This window comes from Euwallacea similis, chromosome 10 (genome assembly GCF_039881205.1).
Source record: "Euwallacea similis isolate ESF13 chromosome 10, ESF131.1, whole genome shotgun sequence".
Classification (NCBI taxonomy): domain Eukaryota; kingdom Metazoa; phylum Arthropoda; class Insecta; order Coleoptera; family Curculionidae; genus Euwallacea; species Euwallacea similis.
In genome coordinates, this window is record NC_089618.1 from 4,707,406 (window position 1) to 4,726,132 (window position 18,727).

At 41.7% G+C, this 18,727-nt stretch overlaps 1 protein-coding gene across 2 annotated transcripts in view; it reads left to right on the forward strand.

The window, feature by feature from the left end:
* Positions 1-787: 787 nt before the first annotated feature.
* ckn (CRK like proto-oncogene, adaptor protein) overlaps positions 788-18,727 on the forward strand; it is a 56,351-nt gene continuing 38,411 nt past the window's right edge. Inside the window, exon 1 of one of the 2 annotated variants that reach the window (XM_066394593.1) lies at positions 788-1,183. Coding sequence is in view for 1 of the 2 variants with exons in the window: in XM_066394592.1 (XP_066250689.1) it covers positions 3,526-3,541 (16 nt within the window). In the remaining variant the exon portion in view is untranslated. Of the gene's footprint in view, positions 1,184-3,198; positions 3,542-18,727 lie in introns of those variants that run through there. The other variant, XM_066394592.1, reaches the window with a different exon arrangement.

The following is an 18,727-nucleotide window of genomic DNA, read 5'->3' on the forward strand; positions in this document are numbered from 1 at the left end:
CGCGTGATTGCAGATTAAACACATAACGTTTTTCTGTCGACCTTCAGTGCTAAAGCCGCGATGTCCAAGAATCATCATCTCCTGATCCTCGTCCTGCTGCTTTTCCACCTCTTCCAAGCAAGCAGGGCCTGCAGCTCCAAAGGGGTTCAATGTACCAACTCCACCACCTACCAAACCTGCTGGTGGTTTCTTTGGTGGGCGATCTATGATTCCGGGTACTATACCTGCAAGGAGGGCACTGTGTGCGACCAGGATTACGGAAGTTCCATTTGCGTGGTAACCACCACTACCATTGCACTTACCACGGCTTCCACAGTAGTTCGCTCAAATTCATGCGGCAGTGCCGGAGTGCACTGCTACAACGACACTGCATATCGGCAGTGTTCCCAGCTTTTTGGGGTTTATGTATATTCCGGGGATTACATATGGTGTCCTGAGGGAAGTATGTGTGACGAAGATGCCGCTGATGCGGTGTGCGCGGAAGTGACCACCGCGGCTGCGCCTGAAAGTACCACTGCCACGACACCGGAAGAGGGGAATGCTTGGTGGTGTTGGTTGTTTTTTAATTTGCTTTGCTGAGAAATGTATGTACGTAAATAAATTTCTTTGAAAGTTTTGGGTTTGAATGCATGAAATGAAATAAAAAGTGCTCTGGCGTCGCGACGCTCCCCGTTTGGCAGTGAGCGACGGCCGGCGGCGTCCCATGCGTCGCCCTCCGCAAACGGCGCAACTACTAACATAGTAATCAATATTACAGTCTGACAGAAACGACATTCCAACCTCCTTTTATATACACAAAAATAGTGCTTATTTTTGTTACGTAAAGCCACTAGACTCGGTCGAAATTATCTCGGAAACGGTTAGAGTGAACCCCAGTAAAAGCAGCGGTGCCTTCATGCAAACAGTGTCTTCACTGGTAAAAGTGCTTACAGTCGGTAATAATTATTTTCTAAGATTCGAGCATACACTCCACGACCTCCCCAAGAGGGGAGAGAAGGGAGGGTTTAATGTTTTGAGGCGTTTGACCCTTAATAAGGGACCTGACAGATCGGGCTGGCGAAGTTTCGGCGAAAATGAGAGTTTAACCTAGAAAATTTCGGCAAAAAGACACACAACTTTTTCCCAATGACTTGACGGCAATGAGTTGAGGGTTGATCGATTCGGGCAGAATAGGAGCGATTAGGTAAGGAGAGATATTGCATGTTTCGAATGATATCATAAGCAGTAAATTCAAGCTTTAGTTCCATCCCCCTCGAGGGTGGGTATCAGCCCTTGCGAGTTGAGGTGGTTTCGGCCGGTGAAACCCCACTAAAAAGTTCAATATTTTTTCCCAGATCTGCTGTGGCTACTTAGTATTTAGTATCAAATAGCATTGGCGTAGTTGCCTCATTCCAAGAGGATATTCATTTTTTAATTTATTGAGCAAAGTCCAATATTTGGCACCGTCACTGGTGCTAGCACCGGCAGTTTACTTAGAAAAATTTCACGTTGAATTCCAGAGGTGTAGGTCCAAGTTTGTATTTAAAAATTAACTTAGAACAAAAAAATCTATTACGACTATAAATTTTGGCACCGCCACTGAAACTTAATTTTTCCCAAACTCTTCTACAGCTGCGTCAAATTCGACGTCAAGCGCGCCACTGAAACCCTATAAAACCGCCTAATTTTTCTCCAGTTACTGCTGCAATCCAGTTTAAATAACCTTTCATATCAAGCATCATTGGCGTAGAGTTTTTTTTTAATTTAAAATACTTAACTTGAAGAAAAAGTGAATTACTAGTAATAAATAACCCGTGCCGCCTCTGGAACTAATGCTTATATCTGCCAAAATGTGTTCTAATTACTCCCGTAATTACTTTACATATTTCACACCACATTTCAGTGGCGTAGACATTTTTCTGCCATGTCAACACTTGATAATTAAACCGTAAAGAAAAAAGGCCGTGCCGCTACTGGAGCCTTTCTCCCATCAGAACGGCAAACGTACCCTAGAAATTTCTTTTCGCTTCCTTCTGAGAGGGGCTGTTCTCAGATTATAGAGCTTAGCTTGTAGCCGCTCCGGAAACTCCAAAAAAGTTTCTAGAACCTTCGACGAGGTGAAATAAGAATTTAATCAATTTTTGCGTCTTATGACAATTTAATCACTACGATTACGTAACATTTAGCGGCTTTTGCAAAGGTACGGCCAGCTCTCGGCCAATAGATCCAATCTCACACACATTTCGAAACCTTTTGGGGTCACGACCCCGCAATTTAGATTGTTAATAATAATGGTATGATTTGCTTGGAGCTGGGAATTATTGTTTGTATCTCATAGGTTAAATGGTTGCTTAAGTAGGTGCTTGCAGAGATTATTGTATCAAGATAGATTGGTACAGTACCACCCTTTTGGTAAAGAAAAAACCATGGGAGACTACAGTGCTGCTTATTGCAGCTGGAAGGTTGCGCGGCTTAAATAAGTTGTGTGTGGGCGTAAATCTCATAAATTGTTGTTTAAACGTTGTGAAAATTAATTGGAAAGAAGGAAACGCGCTAAAGTGCAGTAAAAATGAGAGGAAATGTCCTTAAGAAAACTCAAAATCGAAACCAGGGGCTGAAAAGGGACTCAAAGAAGTCGAGAAGTGGTTAGGTTCGGTTTCTTGTCAATGAGATGTCTTGTGTAGTCTGTTGTGTTTCTCTGTAGTCATCTAAGATCCGCTGTAGTCATTCATGTTCCTCTGTTGTCCCCTACGTTTCTCTGTAACCCTAGATGTCCTTCTATAGTTCTCTGTAGTTCTTCGTCCTGTATTCCTTCTGTAGTAAGGATTTTTCCTTGAAATTTCGAGTTACTTCCTGAAAGATTTTTGAAAATCCCCACTCAAACTGAGCAGGAATCAATTCGGTTCAAAGACGTCTCTTTTGCAGCCCGCCAATACATGCTCAACCCATGTTCAATTCCCTACGAAAACGAATTTATTTACCATAGAATCTAGATATCTAGTAGGCCTTGAATTTTGAATCCCCACATCGCGTCAGCGCCATCACCGCGCTGTCTCGCGTATCCGCAGTGTTGCCGACCGTCCATCATTCATGCCCATTCTCTCGCTGCTTTTGCCATGGAGCTTACTCCATGTGCATCCCTGGTATGAGACAGATTCATTTAATGTGGCAACATGGCGCATGTTGCCGTTCGTCCCGCGCGCGGTTCAACGTTCAGCACAAAACACTTCATCGCGTCGTCGGTGGCGAACGTCATTTATTTCCCGGAATTCCCGTAAAAACTGACGAATTTGTGCACCAAAAAAAGCGCCGAAAAGGCGTTAAAATTGCTCCGCTTTTCGTCATTATCCGGATGTACCCAACTCCAAGGAGCGATCGGAGTCGTTAGTGCCACAAAGTGCTGACGTCTGCTTCCGCGTTAGCGGTTGTTTTTATTCAGAGTTTGACGTTTCAAGAGGCGAATTTTGATTTTGAGGTGACAGTTGAGTGACGTTTTTGGGATTTGGGAGTTTCCGCATCGAGTTGGAGTATTACGTGCATGCCCGCATGAGGAAAATAAGCGGTGAGTTCGGTTGGCAACAGTTATTGTTATTAATGCGCTAAAGTTGATAGTGACTGGGTCGTGTCAAGGTCAGCGTTAGATAAATGGGCGGGAAGATGGCTGCTTTAGAAAAAACAAAACAATCCTTTATTTATTTATTTATTTATTTGTTTGTTTGTTTATTGATCTTTTGGGTGATTTTTCGGATTTCACGTGATTCCTTTGATTGCCCACACAGAATTTCAAACAAATTTAAAATGCGCAAAAAGACCATCTGGCACACCAAACACACCTGTGCAGTGTGCACCGGGTGTAAATTAGCGCACACTTCGATATCAGCCCGATTAGGCTTCACCTCAAGGCAGGGTCAATATCAGAATACCTTCAAGGACACAGAGCAGGCCCCAATGAAATTTTGACCGCATTCTCTCTTGGCTGATTTGACGACTACTGAGGGAGCATTTAAAGGCCCGAAAGCGCTTTACTTCAAAACTCGACGTCATGCAATGTGCTTCGAAAAAAACTCATTGTTTGAATTGTTTCTTGTCATTCTGGTTTTTAGTGCGTTTTCATCACCTAATTGCGGTCCTGGTAGCAAAGGTGCAACAGTAATTAAGGAGTTCCCTAAAACTCCGACCATCTGCTTCCCAGCAGGCCCATGGGGCACTTGTCACCTCTCCAGCTGCTCGAATTTCCGACAGTTTTACTATTTTCCCTCAATTCCGATTATCGACAAGCCCCAATGCGTGGCACGCATTTGGACAGAACTTCCCCCCTTGTGTGAGGGGGAGTTGCCCCTTGACCCGCTGTCATTCCCTTGTTACGTGGAAATCCTGCGGAATGTTAAAATTAGTTTTTTCGCCTGCCACTATGAGAAATGGGAAAATCTTCGGCTGACGCCAATGGGGTCGTAAAGCTGTCACTTGGGCTAATATTTAAAAGAAGTTTTACCCCTCCCCTGTTTAAATTTTATTACCAGCTGCTGCCCATAAATAGGAAAATATATAGAGTTTATATGGGTGCAGAGAGAGCTTTTTAGTCCCGGTTTTAGTGCACCGCTGTCAAAAGTTTGCATAATGTAAATTAAGGCGCAATAAATATAAATTGCACCGGTGTAGAGCAATTATCCCATAATTTACACTTGTGCAAATATGAAAATTGCTCGCTGATTGTTGAAATATAAAATTTGACAAATCAATTCATTCCTCGTGGGTATTTTTATTTAAAGTTCAATACTGATACACGTCCAGTATCAAGGAATTGCTGAGAGGGGAAGTTTGTTTGCGTGAGCAAATAATTAAAATCAATAAAGAGACACGTCTCTAATCTCTAAATGGAGATACTAGTACGTTGCCCCACGTACCCACTGTAATGTACGCGGCCGAATCACCTGAAATGCCTTTCAATTCACATTTACAATGCTCGAGCTGGAAATGGGGATAATGGTATTAATGACGAGGTGCATTCAGCTTTATGGCTCTCAAAAATGCCTGACGACAAAAAAAATACCTACGCCACTGCTTTTTTCTACGGTTTATAGCCCCAAGGGCTCGGCCAAATTTAGTGGTTTCTCAAAAATAAATGAGGGGCGCTCCTTGTGGGTTGTTAAACTGTTGAAAAAGACTATCAATAACCGAGATTTTAAGAGAACATTTCTAAAGTAAATAATTCTGTGTAAAAAGTAATGTATGCTACTGATTTCTTGACGATTTAAATCCTCAAGTTTCCTCAATAAAGTATCAAATTTTAGTAGTTTCTCAGAAAAAAAACCAGTCGCAATATGCGGGGCCTTAAAGGGTCAGAAACAAGCTGACAGCTTTCACCGTAGTTAACAGAGACGTTTTTCTGACAACTAATTTTGACACTAGTTTCGGGTGTTTATGCTTTTATTCGGCTCGATACGGATACGTTCGTACGTTTACGTGTCGCGTGGAATGTTGTTTACGCTTTAACTGGCCTTAAACGCTCTTCCTAGTTCTCATTACGTGCCAACGTTTCTACGCTCCATTGCGCCCTCTTCAGACACCAAAACCACATATTCCTCCTTCCTTTGGTATAATTTTGTGCAGTTTGTCACGATTCGGGCTCGTTGCTTACTTGGCATATGTTTATTTTATAACAACGATAAGATTAGTCTTATCTATGGTATTATTACTAGCCGTTTCCTGGTCCATTTAGTTCTAAAACGCATTCAGGGATATAAAAGCTTATGATATTCGTTATCTAGATTTAGGGTGGATATTATAATAATTGCGCTGCCTTATTGCCCAGATTAGGTCACCAAATCTTGTGCAACACAGCCTTACATCACCGTAGATTTATCGGCTGTTTATTTCAATTGTAATTGACAATTCTAAAGGTCGATAAATTAACGCTGTAAACGCAAAAAATGCGTGCAGCCGCGTAGGAGGTTCTGCGCACTCACTCATTAGTTATTTATGTATTTATTTATTTACTTATAACATTAACAGGAGGTCCGGGCACCTTTTCACCCTTTCTCGCCATAATGAGATGGATTTATTGCCCATTGGATGGATTTATCATTCCCGTTTTAGGTTTAATTGCATTCAGAGTTATGTGCGATAAATCAATCTCGCTTAAATGTGTCGTTCATTGTTTCAATGGACAACTGTGTATTAAATAATACCGAGGAAGTAAAGCGGGGTCGCACCATCAGAGCTGGCCGCACATCTAACCATTCCCGAGATCTCTCATTTTTTGAGTTCTGACAATTCACGTCATCCTACAAGTCGCCTCTTTTGAGCGCCCATAAATCCAATCAATTCTCGAGCAGTTTAATGCAATTTCATTTGCATGCGAATTAACCAAATGCAAATTTCTCGGGCAGTTTTGCAGTGGATGACGCCGGTCAAGGATATCGGATGTACAAATTTCTCGATCATCCACCCAACTTTCCCACAATATATCTCCCCCCTTCTGAGGCGAAAAAAGTCGGTCTTGTACCGGAAGATTCGAGCTAAAATGTCGAAAATTGGCGTGGGAACCACGGAGATTGCAAGGACTAAATTGGTGTGGTTTGATGGAATCTGTTACCTTCAATTGCGAAATGACCCCATGAGTGTGTTCGACTGTGGGTAATTATAATGAGCAGCAAAGAGGCGGGGCTGCACCCATCAAAAACCTCAATTTCCTCAGTTGAACAACCCGAGCAATTAGATGCCTCATTCGATTTTAATTGTGGTTTGCTAATCCGATAATTCCGTGATCTTCTAGCTAATAGAGGCATTTCCTGCGAATCTGCACTACCCAAAATCGTACGGGCGTAAGAACGCTTTCCTGCTCGGAATTTCCATTTTTCGTATTTTCCCTGATATCTCGAGAACAGTAAGACCCATCGATGGGAGCTTTATACCCCTTCAGGGGTGGAACAAATGACTAATTTTTTGAAAAACTCAGCTGCTTTTACCGGTTAGTTTTAAAATTGCCCCTTAGGAAGTTTGCACAAACAAGACAGAGACACGAACTTTATTTCCATGTTTCCATTGTTCCCAACCGCAAACTTTCCATAAAGAAAGGACGAGAGGGGATCGTGAAGAGACTCTTTATAACAACAGTTTGGTACATAATATTCGAAAACTTACAATTTACGGCTGTCCATGGTTATTAGCCCATATGGGTCCATTCCGGTCTCAATTTGGACACACATTTTACTGCGCTCTTAATTAAAATATTCTTAAACGATCGTAAAATGGCTTAAGAGGTCTTGTAAGATATCAGGTATTACGATTTTTTTACCCAAGAATGGTTATTGAGGTGCTTTTACTGGCAAATTTACTTGGTCAGATTGAAGTAACCATTAAATTTTGATCTTTTTTAAGTCAACTTTAAGCCATATTGCCCACGAGTACCCATATTCGTCCTTTCCTTCATTGATTCCCTCGCTGCTCCGCCTCTGTTTATTGAGGATTGATATTGAGCAACGCGAAAACTCCTTCATTTTGGAACAGCAAAATCTGCATGAAACCACAGAGTCGCACTTACGTTGTAATTCATTGACTTCTGTGATGCTATGCCCTAGTTAGTCTGATTTATTGCGATGCCAGTGGCATAGAGAACATATTTTTGGACTACAATTCTTTTTTAGTATATTTCTTTTTAGCAAAAACCTGCATTTTCCACGTTTATCTTGTGTTTTCCCTCCGTTCTTTTTCTCTGTTGTTCTGCCACTGTTTACTTTTACATTCACTCATGTAGGGTTCAGCGGATGGTAGATGGTCAGATCTCTGCAATTTGAAAGTATCAGAGACGTGGGAAATTTCCCTATGGAGTTACTAATTATTTTGGAAAACTTTCTGCTTTGAAATGTGCCTTTTTTCCAGTAGTTTCATTGAGTGCGAGCACGATCTGGCACGCCACTGTTTCTTGCTAAATTACGCCTATGATTCTTTCTCTAATAAAGTATGGAGAAGGTTGCCATGAAAATCGCAGTGGTGGAAAGTGTTTGTCCCAGGTTATTACTAATTTAGAAAAAAAATCTCCATTTAAATGTGCATTTTCTATAGATGTTTTCGCATGTTCTGGAGGGTATTAGATTCGACTCAATAGAGAAGAGAAAAGTCTTCTATATCGGGATTTTGGAGGGCGCTTTTGATCCCAACTTCAAGCACTATTCGTACCAAATACATCGATCGCAATTTCGCCCATTTCTCAGGAAGTTTTAGGTACTTACCCTGCCAGATTTGACCGCGATAGCCTTGAATGGTTTTCCTAACATAGCGTTATGCAATTAACCATATGGTTTACTTAGCCGGTACCGACTGAGGCGTCGACAGAATACAAATCGCACGATAAATAATGAGAAAACTCTAATCGCTTTTGTACTTTTACGCTTTTACTAATATCAATCACGAGAAAGTCGTGTATTTGCTCATGATCGCTCGCCTTAATCTTACTTTTATGGGTTAATTTCAGCGACCTCATAACAATGATCATATCTGAAGGCGATCGCTTTTTCTCAGCTCAACTGTCATTTATCCAAGAGAAAGGACCGAAAAATTCTTCAAACGTTTTTCTTCTAACTCGCATAGTCTGTTCCAATGCAGATTGTCAAGGCTGCCAGCATGAGCTCATCTCCTTGCATCTCGTTATATTATCTTCAGAGGATTTACTTGTTATTTATGACCTTTAGTGCTTCGATCTGAAACGTCCTTGTCACGATTCTGTTTCATCATTACTAGAATTGATAAAATCGCGCAGCTATTAGTTATTAAGCGATTATTGAATCGGTTTATTAGCTCTGGAGCAGGACCGCTCTTAGGAAGCTTCTTGAGACCATCATCGCCACGTGAGCCCCAAAATACCAAATTTCAGCCTCAATTCTTAGCTGAAATTGAACCCGAGGCGGAGGCACCATGACATCCTAAATGCTGCTTAATATGCACTATGCGAGTTCCTGTAAGGGTACAGGCTTTGGCAGCACAGACGACTCAGTTTTGGGACAAAGCCTATGCATTGAACCCTGTATAAACTCCATTAGAATTGCTAATTTATTTAAACGAATGCTAATGGACAACGTAATGTTTTTAATGACAATGGTCTCGGCGAAACCTGTAAGTTATTACGGTTAGCCATAGTTTTTTTAGTAGTAAGTGTGTAGGAAGATGGTACCAGGTGTGGCTCCTCGATTTTGACCAATTTAGCACCATTTTAAGATTATCGCGTTTTGATTAATTGAGAATTCATGTTGAAAGCAATAGCTCTCATTAATGAGGATTTTGTATACTTAAAAAAAACAAAAAAAAGAAATAAATCTAATGTGTATAAGGCAGGACATCGTGAGGGCCATTCGTGTTCCAGGCCTCCCTTAGTTCTACAGGGTAATGAGTAAAAGCGCTATCTTGCAGAAACCAGATACATAAGTCGTTTCTCCAAAAAGTTAAAGTACTGTCCCCATTCAGTTGATGGATGCTCAACTGGTCTCAAAATCACATAAAAAAATGACCACAAAAATCAATTCTGGGTTAAAAAATTTTGAGTAACAAGAATTGAATGTGAATTTTTAATGGATTGCTCGGGATAATCATCTATGGAGCCTACGAAGTCCTAACTTGAATCCCTTAGATTTCTTTTATGATATGTTTTTTTTTATCGTTGACTTTCCCGAGGAGGGGAGTTCTGCGCAGGAAGACGGTACCAAATGTGGTTAGTAGTTCCTCGGTTTTAATAAACTTTCAGTGCCATTCGAAGATTATCACGTTTTAATGGATAATTTGACCTTGTCAGCTGTAAACCGGCGATTCACAGTGTCCCGCCCGAAGAAAGTGCAAGATTTCCAATTAAATTTTTTCCCTTTGTGGACGCCGTAACGAAAATTTAATGTTTAATTCCAAGAACTGCTGAATAAAAACCGGACATTTTACAAAGATTTGCGCGTAGCAAGTGCATTGTCGATTTTCCTTTTTGCCTTTTACCTCTGGAAAATCCATGCAAAATAAATAAGATTTTCCGCACGATGTCTCTCGCAGGGGAGTTTAACCTCCACTTAAATTATTTCCGGGGAAGTTTTCTCGAAATTTGCGCGATGGCCCAGAAATTGCGATAAAGCCACTTTTGATAAAACGGGGGGAGTTCTAACACCGAGCAGAGACTTTCCACCTCAAAGATCCTGTTGCCGTGCAGCGATTTTCTTGCTGTGTTAGGTTGAAAGTTGGGGTTTTTTAATTGAACAGTTTTATTGAATTGAAGTAGGCAAGAACATTTTTGAAATGCCACTGTAATTTAGGAGTTTCCCTTGGTCTACCTTCTGGCAGAGTGTTTTGCTATTTTCAGGAAGATTGAGAAATGTTCGCTAAAAAGACTGTCTCCTTAGTGAGGCCTCCTATCATTTTTAATAATTTCTTTAAATTACAATTCGACAATTTTTACATAAAAATCAATATGGATAACCCGATGCACCTCTGGAATTTGACAAATCAACATGGAAATAGTAATTTTTTTACTTCAATAACGTTTTAAGTCATATTGAATTTGTCCGGAGATTTTCAAATGTGACCGTCAATTTCAATAATGACAGATTAAGTTACGTGTGTGACATAAATAACAGTGAGAATTGATACTTTTGATATCTTTTTCATGCGACAAATATAGTACGAATGCTTTAAGAAGACCCTATAACGTCATAACGTTCCCATTTAACTAACTGGCGTGGCAAAACCATGACGTAATGGAGTTTTTCTTAAAGTCTACGAACTATGTTCCAAAGCCCTGGTTCCGGGGATGCTCGAATCGTTTTCTGCATGTTGTCAGAGTACATTGCACGTGACAGAGTCAATTCACTCTGAAACAGGATAAAATGACAATTCTCCAAGTGGGAAATTCCACGGAAGTATTTAACTAGGCAGATAAGTCATATTGAATTTGTCCGGAGATTTTTGAATTTGGCCGTCAATTTCAATAATGACAGAATGAGTGACATGGATGTGCTCTTTTTGGAGCTTTTGAGCTCTACACTCCAGAGTCCGGGGAATACCCGAATTCCCTTGTTTTCTGCTCTACATGTTGCCGCTGTTGCCAGAATACATCGACCCATGAGCCGTAGTTACCGTTGTACTATTTTCTTAAGTCGATTTATAGTAATCACTTGCCCATTACCAATATTTTATAACCCATAACGAAAATCAGCAGTTACAGATAAGTGTGTGTAATGAAGCTTCAAGCCGTGCGTAATACTATTACGTAACAGTTGTTCAGCTGGGGCGCGTTGATAGATTATCACATAACCACGACCACCACGCGACGACAGGTATGTTATATGTATTGATTAGATTATTACACATGCATGTTTTAAGTGCTTTTTCAACCACTGGTTAATGATCAGTGGCGGAACCACCTAAAGCATTTTCGGGAATTGTTGAAAAATATTCGACAGAATAGAATCAGAAAAATCAAATTAATCCTGATGCACCCTTGTTACGTAACTGTCCCCTGTGAATATTCGTTGCATACCAGGGCTGTCGAAAAATAAAAGTTCGATGGATCTGCTTTTCTGTAATGAGACTTAGTGGCGAATTACGTTAAAACATTTTCTAAAATCATATTTTTCTTTTTTTTATCCAACGGTCCCAAAACTCGAGGTTTGATCCATCAGAGTCGTCATTGAGTTCATTGGCGTGTCTGATGCTTTTATTGGCATCCAAATAATACACTTTGCTGGCGTAGGAAATTCGGCCTTCGTTCCCTCTTTTTACTGCGTGTTGGGACCCCACGGGGGTCCTTAATTTCTTCCCGACATGAAAAAATCCCATATCTCGTTCCATAAAAAGGAAAAATGACCTAAAATTCATCGGAAGGCTTCCGCACTTTCACCCCGCCAGCACGGAGATCTGCCAGAGGCTCCTGGCGCACGCAACAATTCCATAATTTTCTGATAATAGACAATTTGGTCCTTGTTTGCATTTAAAGTGGCGTATACCTAGATGGGGCTGCGTCGAGCATGGAACCGGAATGCGAGTCGCAGAACCAAAAGAACGATCCTCCGAGAAGCACGAAGAAATTGCGGGTTCCCAAATAGGGACATCGGCTGCTACGGTAAAGAGGAAATTGTTACGGTAGTTTTTTGCCGAGGAAATTTAATTTTGCCATGTTGGGATGTCGTGGAATGCGGCTTTTTGTCGCACTTTGAGGCGAAGCCATTAACAAGGCCGAACGGACTACTTCGCAGAGGTGCCAACTTTCCAGCATATTGCGAAACACACAGCCACTTTGGCAATAAAATATTGCCGCTCGTAATGTATCCGATCGATTCGCTTCAGTGGCAGATCGCTTTTCTCAGTTTCTTCATTTGCCCATGTAAAAACCCGACACGAACTCGATGCTCTACTTATGTAAACCGCTAGTTTCTAATCACTTCCAGCGCCCTTGGATTATAATAATAGTGAGAGATCAAATGGTCGGCTGACGTACTCCAAGGACAGCTGTGTGCACACTTGAAATTAATTAAGCTCCGCTCTATTTTTACCCGATCGGGGCCTTTGAAATAGTGCAGCTTACAAATTGGCCCCTCTAATTTAGATCGATGTGCTCGCTTACGTTTCCTGTGAAAACACCTCTGGCGTTAATGGGCTTTAGGTTTTTAATTTGATGGAAAACAAAACGGTGTTTGTCAAGTCGTGGGTTACGTTAATGGCCTCAAACTTCAGGCCGAGCCATATTGTACCATAGCACCGCAAAACCTCGTTTAGCTTCGTTAATTGGTTGCCTGCGAAATGTATGGTCTGCGTTCAAAATGGCGGATGCGCCTCGTAGAGGTGCATTCACCATGTTGAACACAAACCTCGTTGTGAAATAAAAGACAACTGCCAGATCGTTCTTACTGAAACATCGATCACTTTCTCAAAATATTTTCGCAATGTCTGACTTTGGACTCATCGAGTACCGCCTCAATCTCAGTTGCTTTTTCCCTAGGAATCATCTCAGATCATCGTTGTCGAGCAGCGATGCACTCCTAGGGATTAATCGCAGATTTTCATCAATTGCAATTATGCAGGCGACGTGCACTGCACTTTATCTTTCCCCGGAGGACTGAAGCCATTAAGATTCCAAGTGGAAACTAGTCCAGACTTGAAAAAGGGCGCGTTTTGAGGCACCTGGGAGGGGGCTAATGGAGCGTAGCTCAGGTTAAAACGATTCCTCGAACTTTAATAGTTCGTATCTTCATCTTCGTAGGTTCACCGTTAAGCCGATGCACGGTTTCCGTTTATCTAGACGTCCTAAATTTTCTCGTTTCGCTTAAATCCAGTGGGTGCAAACATACGTTCCTCGCTTAGAATATGTATGGCGGTTTTTTCTTGTTTGCTTTCGAGCTGTTATCTCGTAACGTGGGCTTAACTCCAATAGCAAACAGAGCATGCCCCAGTTCGTTCATCTACATTAAAAAAAATATCGTCTTGTAGGGTATACGGGGTAATCCAAAAATGATGGTACAAACAAGTATTGGGCGGTAGAAGATTCAAAATAGAGCGATTGAAGATCTTCAAAAAACCAAAAACAAAAAGTCAAATGGGTTTAAGTCTGGACGTCGTGGTAGCCACAGACGTCCTCTGCATTCTAACATGCAACTCCCATATGTACCATTTTTTCTGGGACACCCAGTGTAAGGGACAGCTTAATGATGATTCAACCGCAAGACCCCACCACCTCGCAATAAAGAACTTCAGCTCCACTCAAGGGCTTACAAGGGTCCTTAATTCTCGGCTAATGCCCTGTGCACGCTCACACATCCCTTTTTTATGCTTGACTTTCCCGATGAGGGGAAGTACGAAATATTGAGCATCATCATGGTGGAAGATGAAGAAATTTTTTACTTTGATTTCTTTTAATAAGCCTGATAAATTGCACTGCACTGGAGCTTCAGTTTGAGGCCCAAAAAGAAATTCTGAGCGAAGGAGACTTAAAGAAAGGGCCTTTGCCGATAAACGCCCAAAAACATCACGGTTAAATGTAGCAGAACAAAAACAGGGTCGTAAAATTTATCCGGACATTTCCGGCCGTGATGGAAATTTATTTTTTACGACCGCGCCGTAACTGGATTCGAATGAAATTGAACTTAGTGGAGTGAATAGGGAGAGAGGGGGTAGTTTTTAGATTTATACGCCTCAGAATAGGGCTGGCCGTACGATATTCTCCTAGGGCGAACACGAAGGGGGTGAAATGAGCGATCAGCCTCTCACCTTGATTTGGCGTGGAGAAAATCGCTATTGGCCATCTGTGAAAACTCCGACTCCAACTTGGCGCGCCGATATCTCGGGAACTCGACAAGCAATCGAAGTAGAAAATACCGCAAATTAATCACCTCTACGAGCGCTAAGAGCCCGCCAGAAAGGGGCTACATCATCTCTTTTAGTTTGTCTCCACTTTTGAAATACTCGCGGCAGCTATAAAGAAGGGCGGACGCCGCTGATATTTATGAACAGCGAATGCCCAAAATTGCCTGTAAAATTCGAGAATTTTGTGATAGTATTGTGAACGTCAGTATCGTCCCAGTGGATGATTAATATCCGAAAGTCGTCAAAAAAATTAGGAAATTTTACCTAAATATTCCATACATCAGGGTCGTCCCAGAAGGAGGTTAAAACATACAAAAAATGTGTCCCCTGATCTTCCCTCCTTTCAAGACTTTCATTCCAGGAGCTGTGATACTTAAGCAACCCGAATTGGCCCCCAATGATCCGTTTCAATAATAAATTTCTTCCAATCTCCCGTGTGGGATGACCATGATATGGTACATGGTACCTTTTCAAGCCCCAGTCATAAACTCTGGTACCCGACCTGTTAGCCCCTATCTTTACCTTATCGCATTTGTTGGGCTCATTTGAACGAATGGTGCCTGATCACCATGAGACAAAAATACGTACCATTCGCACTAAGAGCCAACTTGACTTCTGACACTGCTAATCAGCTTTGTGTTTACGTTTAAACGGGCGATTGCGTATATTTCGGTCATGCTTCAATGCCGAGCAAAGTACTCAGATTTACTGCGAAGTCCAATTACTGAATGCGCGTTTTACTATTGAGCTACCACGAATGACCATTTTAATGAATATTTTTACACCATCCAATGAACTAAATAATCACTTCGCCCCCAACAACGCAGCGCAAGCAACGCAAGAACTAGGAGTAATTACTCGTAATGTAAATAATTACCTGAATTTATTGGTTTAGCGACTTATTACTGCCCATGTTGCGTGGTCCATGGGTGCATACCATAAGCATGGCCCATGGTGGGCGTGCGTGTGGTCAAAGGCGCGCGAACATCTTGTTAACAGCCTGAAAACTCAGGGGCCCCGGTGGTTGTCCCTTGTCACCTTCTAGGTGTGTGAAGTAATAATTTCCTTTGTAGAGTAATAAATGGGTGCCGATTTATTACTTCATGTATTTGCAGTAATTTTTCACTCACATTTACTTTCAACTCAATTCCTCCGAATTAGATCAGCCCAGTTCTGCCACTGGAATCGAGTTTCCTTTCAATTTCCCTTAACTGCGAGATTCACGCACAAACCCCGGAATACGGGCAATTTCGCCCGAGTAAACGCTGGGAAATTTTCAGTTATATACTTTTTAGAGTCAAATGATTACTTGTCTTTGACGAGTCTCGCATTCAGTTTATCTTCCGACTTTTCCCTTTAACTGAAAAGGAATTATTTACTTTATTGTTCTGTGGATCTGAGGGCCATAAAACCATCTCTAAGGCAAATGGCAACGCCGGGACGTTCACTTGTCCCAACAAAATGGCCGGCGGATGTGCCCCCCGGTGAGTACGACAAAGAAATAGCATTGCTGTCAAGTTCGTGCGACATTGCCACGTTGCAGGAAAAATCCCTGTAGATTAATGTTTCTGCTGACTGTCCTTGAGTTGATATTCTGCTTTCCAAGCTATGTGCTCGCGTCTAAGGTTCACACAATGGACGCATATTTATTTATAGGCCAGCTGTCTAAATTTTTGTTGTCCGGTGACGTCAGCCATTAAAAGCGGCTGCTGGCCAGATATCGAGAGTGAAATAAATGTCCGATTCTTTCCGGCGTGAGCACTCTGTCTGATCTTAATTTATTACTAAATGATCAATTAGTCGGCCATTGTTGATTTGTTTTTGCGTAATTAGACCGTCATTGTCTTAAACTAGAGTAAGTTTATTAGGATAAGAGTAGAGGGGCTTAAGTACGGCAAACCGGGAATGACAACAAAGTGTTCTTCTTCTGGTTTTTTAGTTTTCAGGTAGAATACTCATTTAAACATTTCCATAATCCTGCATCTCAATTGGTATATTCCACATGTAAGGAGGCATCTGCTTTACATTCCTTCTTCAGTGCAGGGGAATCAGAGGTCGAGGGAGGTGCCCTGTTTTTTCAATTTTCTTTTCAATCTCCCCCGTACTAGAACCTTTAACGCCAATCATAATTTCAATACATTGAAATCTTCAGTATTTTTTCAAGTGGAAAGTTGAAGTCTCCAACGGCATCCCCTAACCACCCCAACCATTGCCAAAGCCCGACATCCCAGTCTCCATTACGTATTCGCAGAGACAGATTGTCTTTGATAATTTACAGGTTAAAAAACTTTTTGGACCGCTGAGTTTATTGAAATAAAACTGCACGAAAAAAGGCCACAGTTTATAATGATATATCATGGCAAGTGAGACTTGTTTGGCATTGATTTATGACCAACTCCATTCTTAACCGAACCTAAACGGTATCATTATCTGTATGCAAATTAGAAAGGCTGGTTTGGGGTATAATATTATATTTTTCGACGCGCATTGAGAACCTGCTGAAAATGTACAGGGTGACCCAGAAACTAAAGTGCTAATGAATATTGGGGGTTAGAGGATTGGAACAGGTTAAAATCTTCAAAAAACTAAAAAAAAGAAATCTGATGAATTTAAGTCGGGAGTTCGTGGGAGCCACAGATGACCAGTCCTTGCAAAATGTCCATTCAATTTTTGTTACTAAGGGATTTTCAACCCAATTTCCAATTAGTGTGTGGTGTGAGATTTGAGACTTACAGAACTTTCTGCAAACTGAATGGGGAACAGTATTTAAGCTGCTTGAGAAACGACTAATTTTAGAGGATGTTTTTCCAGCCTTAAGACAATGTTTTTGGTTTCTGCAAGATGGCGTTTCTGCTCATCACCCTGTACATGTAAGCAAGTTCTCGAATATGAATGGCCTCCGCAAAGTCCTGACCTAAGCCCATTAGATTTTTTTCCGGAAATGTTTGAAGTCGGCAGAATACAAATCCATACCCAACAGCAGAAAGGAGTTATTTAAGATGAAGTTTCAAAAAGTGTACGCGTTTCTACTATTTTTTGTTTGAGGCACATCTCGTATATGCAGCCAGATGGTATTGTTGCGTTAGATTTCAAGTAAATCTGGCGCATATTTTAGGGAGTGTATCGCGAAGACATTAAGGGGAAACGACATAAAAGCAACAAGCAAAGTTTAAAGTGCCTTTGTTCCCCTCGGTGCTTAAAATGGCGGAAAGTTGTACGACATTTAAAACCCTGTGACTGCGGGTAAACAGCCCGTATTGTTTTGACTACATTACGAGCTTTAAAAGTCAATTTGCTGTGCCCTATGGAAGACACGGCTTTCGAATGAAACTGGAAAATTCGACAAAAGTTGCCAGAGCCAGGTGCGTCGGGCTGAAACCCGCTCGGAATTATTTAGAGCACCCCAATAATTGATGAGCACGTAAGTGTAGTACGCTCTAAGGGGGAGTTTCATTAACTTTGAATTTCAATGCCTGCATGCGCAAAAAACCCATAGAAACGATCGACTCCTTAGGGGATTCGGCAATAAAATCCCGGAGAGGGATTCCGAGTCGCCATCAGAAACTCAAACATCTTTTATTGGAAGTTCGATTTTTAAAAGGTCTCGGGGTGACGCCGAACACCTTTGCGACATTTGGGCAGCATTTGCTTCCATGGGCGCACCGATTGTTCGGCGCGGAAACCGGCGGTACGCCCCTGTGCTCGTTGAAAGACAAATCACAGGGGCGAGTCCCCGGGGAAATCACGTCGCGATACAAACGCACAGGATTTTCAGGGGTTTTAATGCCTCAGTCCAAAAACTATAAACCTACATTAATTCGCCGGTAAGGGTTGATGCAATTAATGTTTTATCGTCTGCCGGATAGCGCTATCCGGGGGATTAAATTTTTAATAGCTGTTCATGATGGCCGTGAGACGGCAAGATACGCAAACGAACATAGAGATGACGACAAGTCTTGAATGGCCGGCAGAAACGGGCATACTTCGTATGTCCGCAGGTGTTCATTCTTACGTTCAGATACAAAGATTGGGACTAAATTAATTTGTTTTTCCCGACATTGAGTCGCACACGCATTCAGGCTCTGTTGGGGATCATTACTGGAGTTTTTTTTATCAAAAATTCGCGGTTGCGGGGCCTCTCCTCTGGGAAACCTCCACCTTCAAAGAATAATAGAAAATAAATCAGGGCCGCTGGAATGGAGACCTGGCAATTTGCAGGGGTCATTCCGGTAACGAGCTAGGGACCTCGGGGTTAATTAAACCAGCGATGTTCCTGACAACGTGCAGGGGCGCGCCGGCCAAAAACACTAAAAGATCGCGCGTAAAATCCTCGGAGGACCCGCGGAATTCGTTGTTTTTATTGCCTGCAAGCACCGAATTTTAAATTTTAACACGAAATTACGATAATGGGTGCAGCAATGAA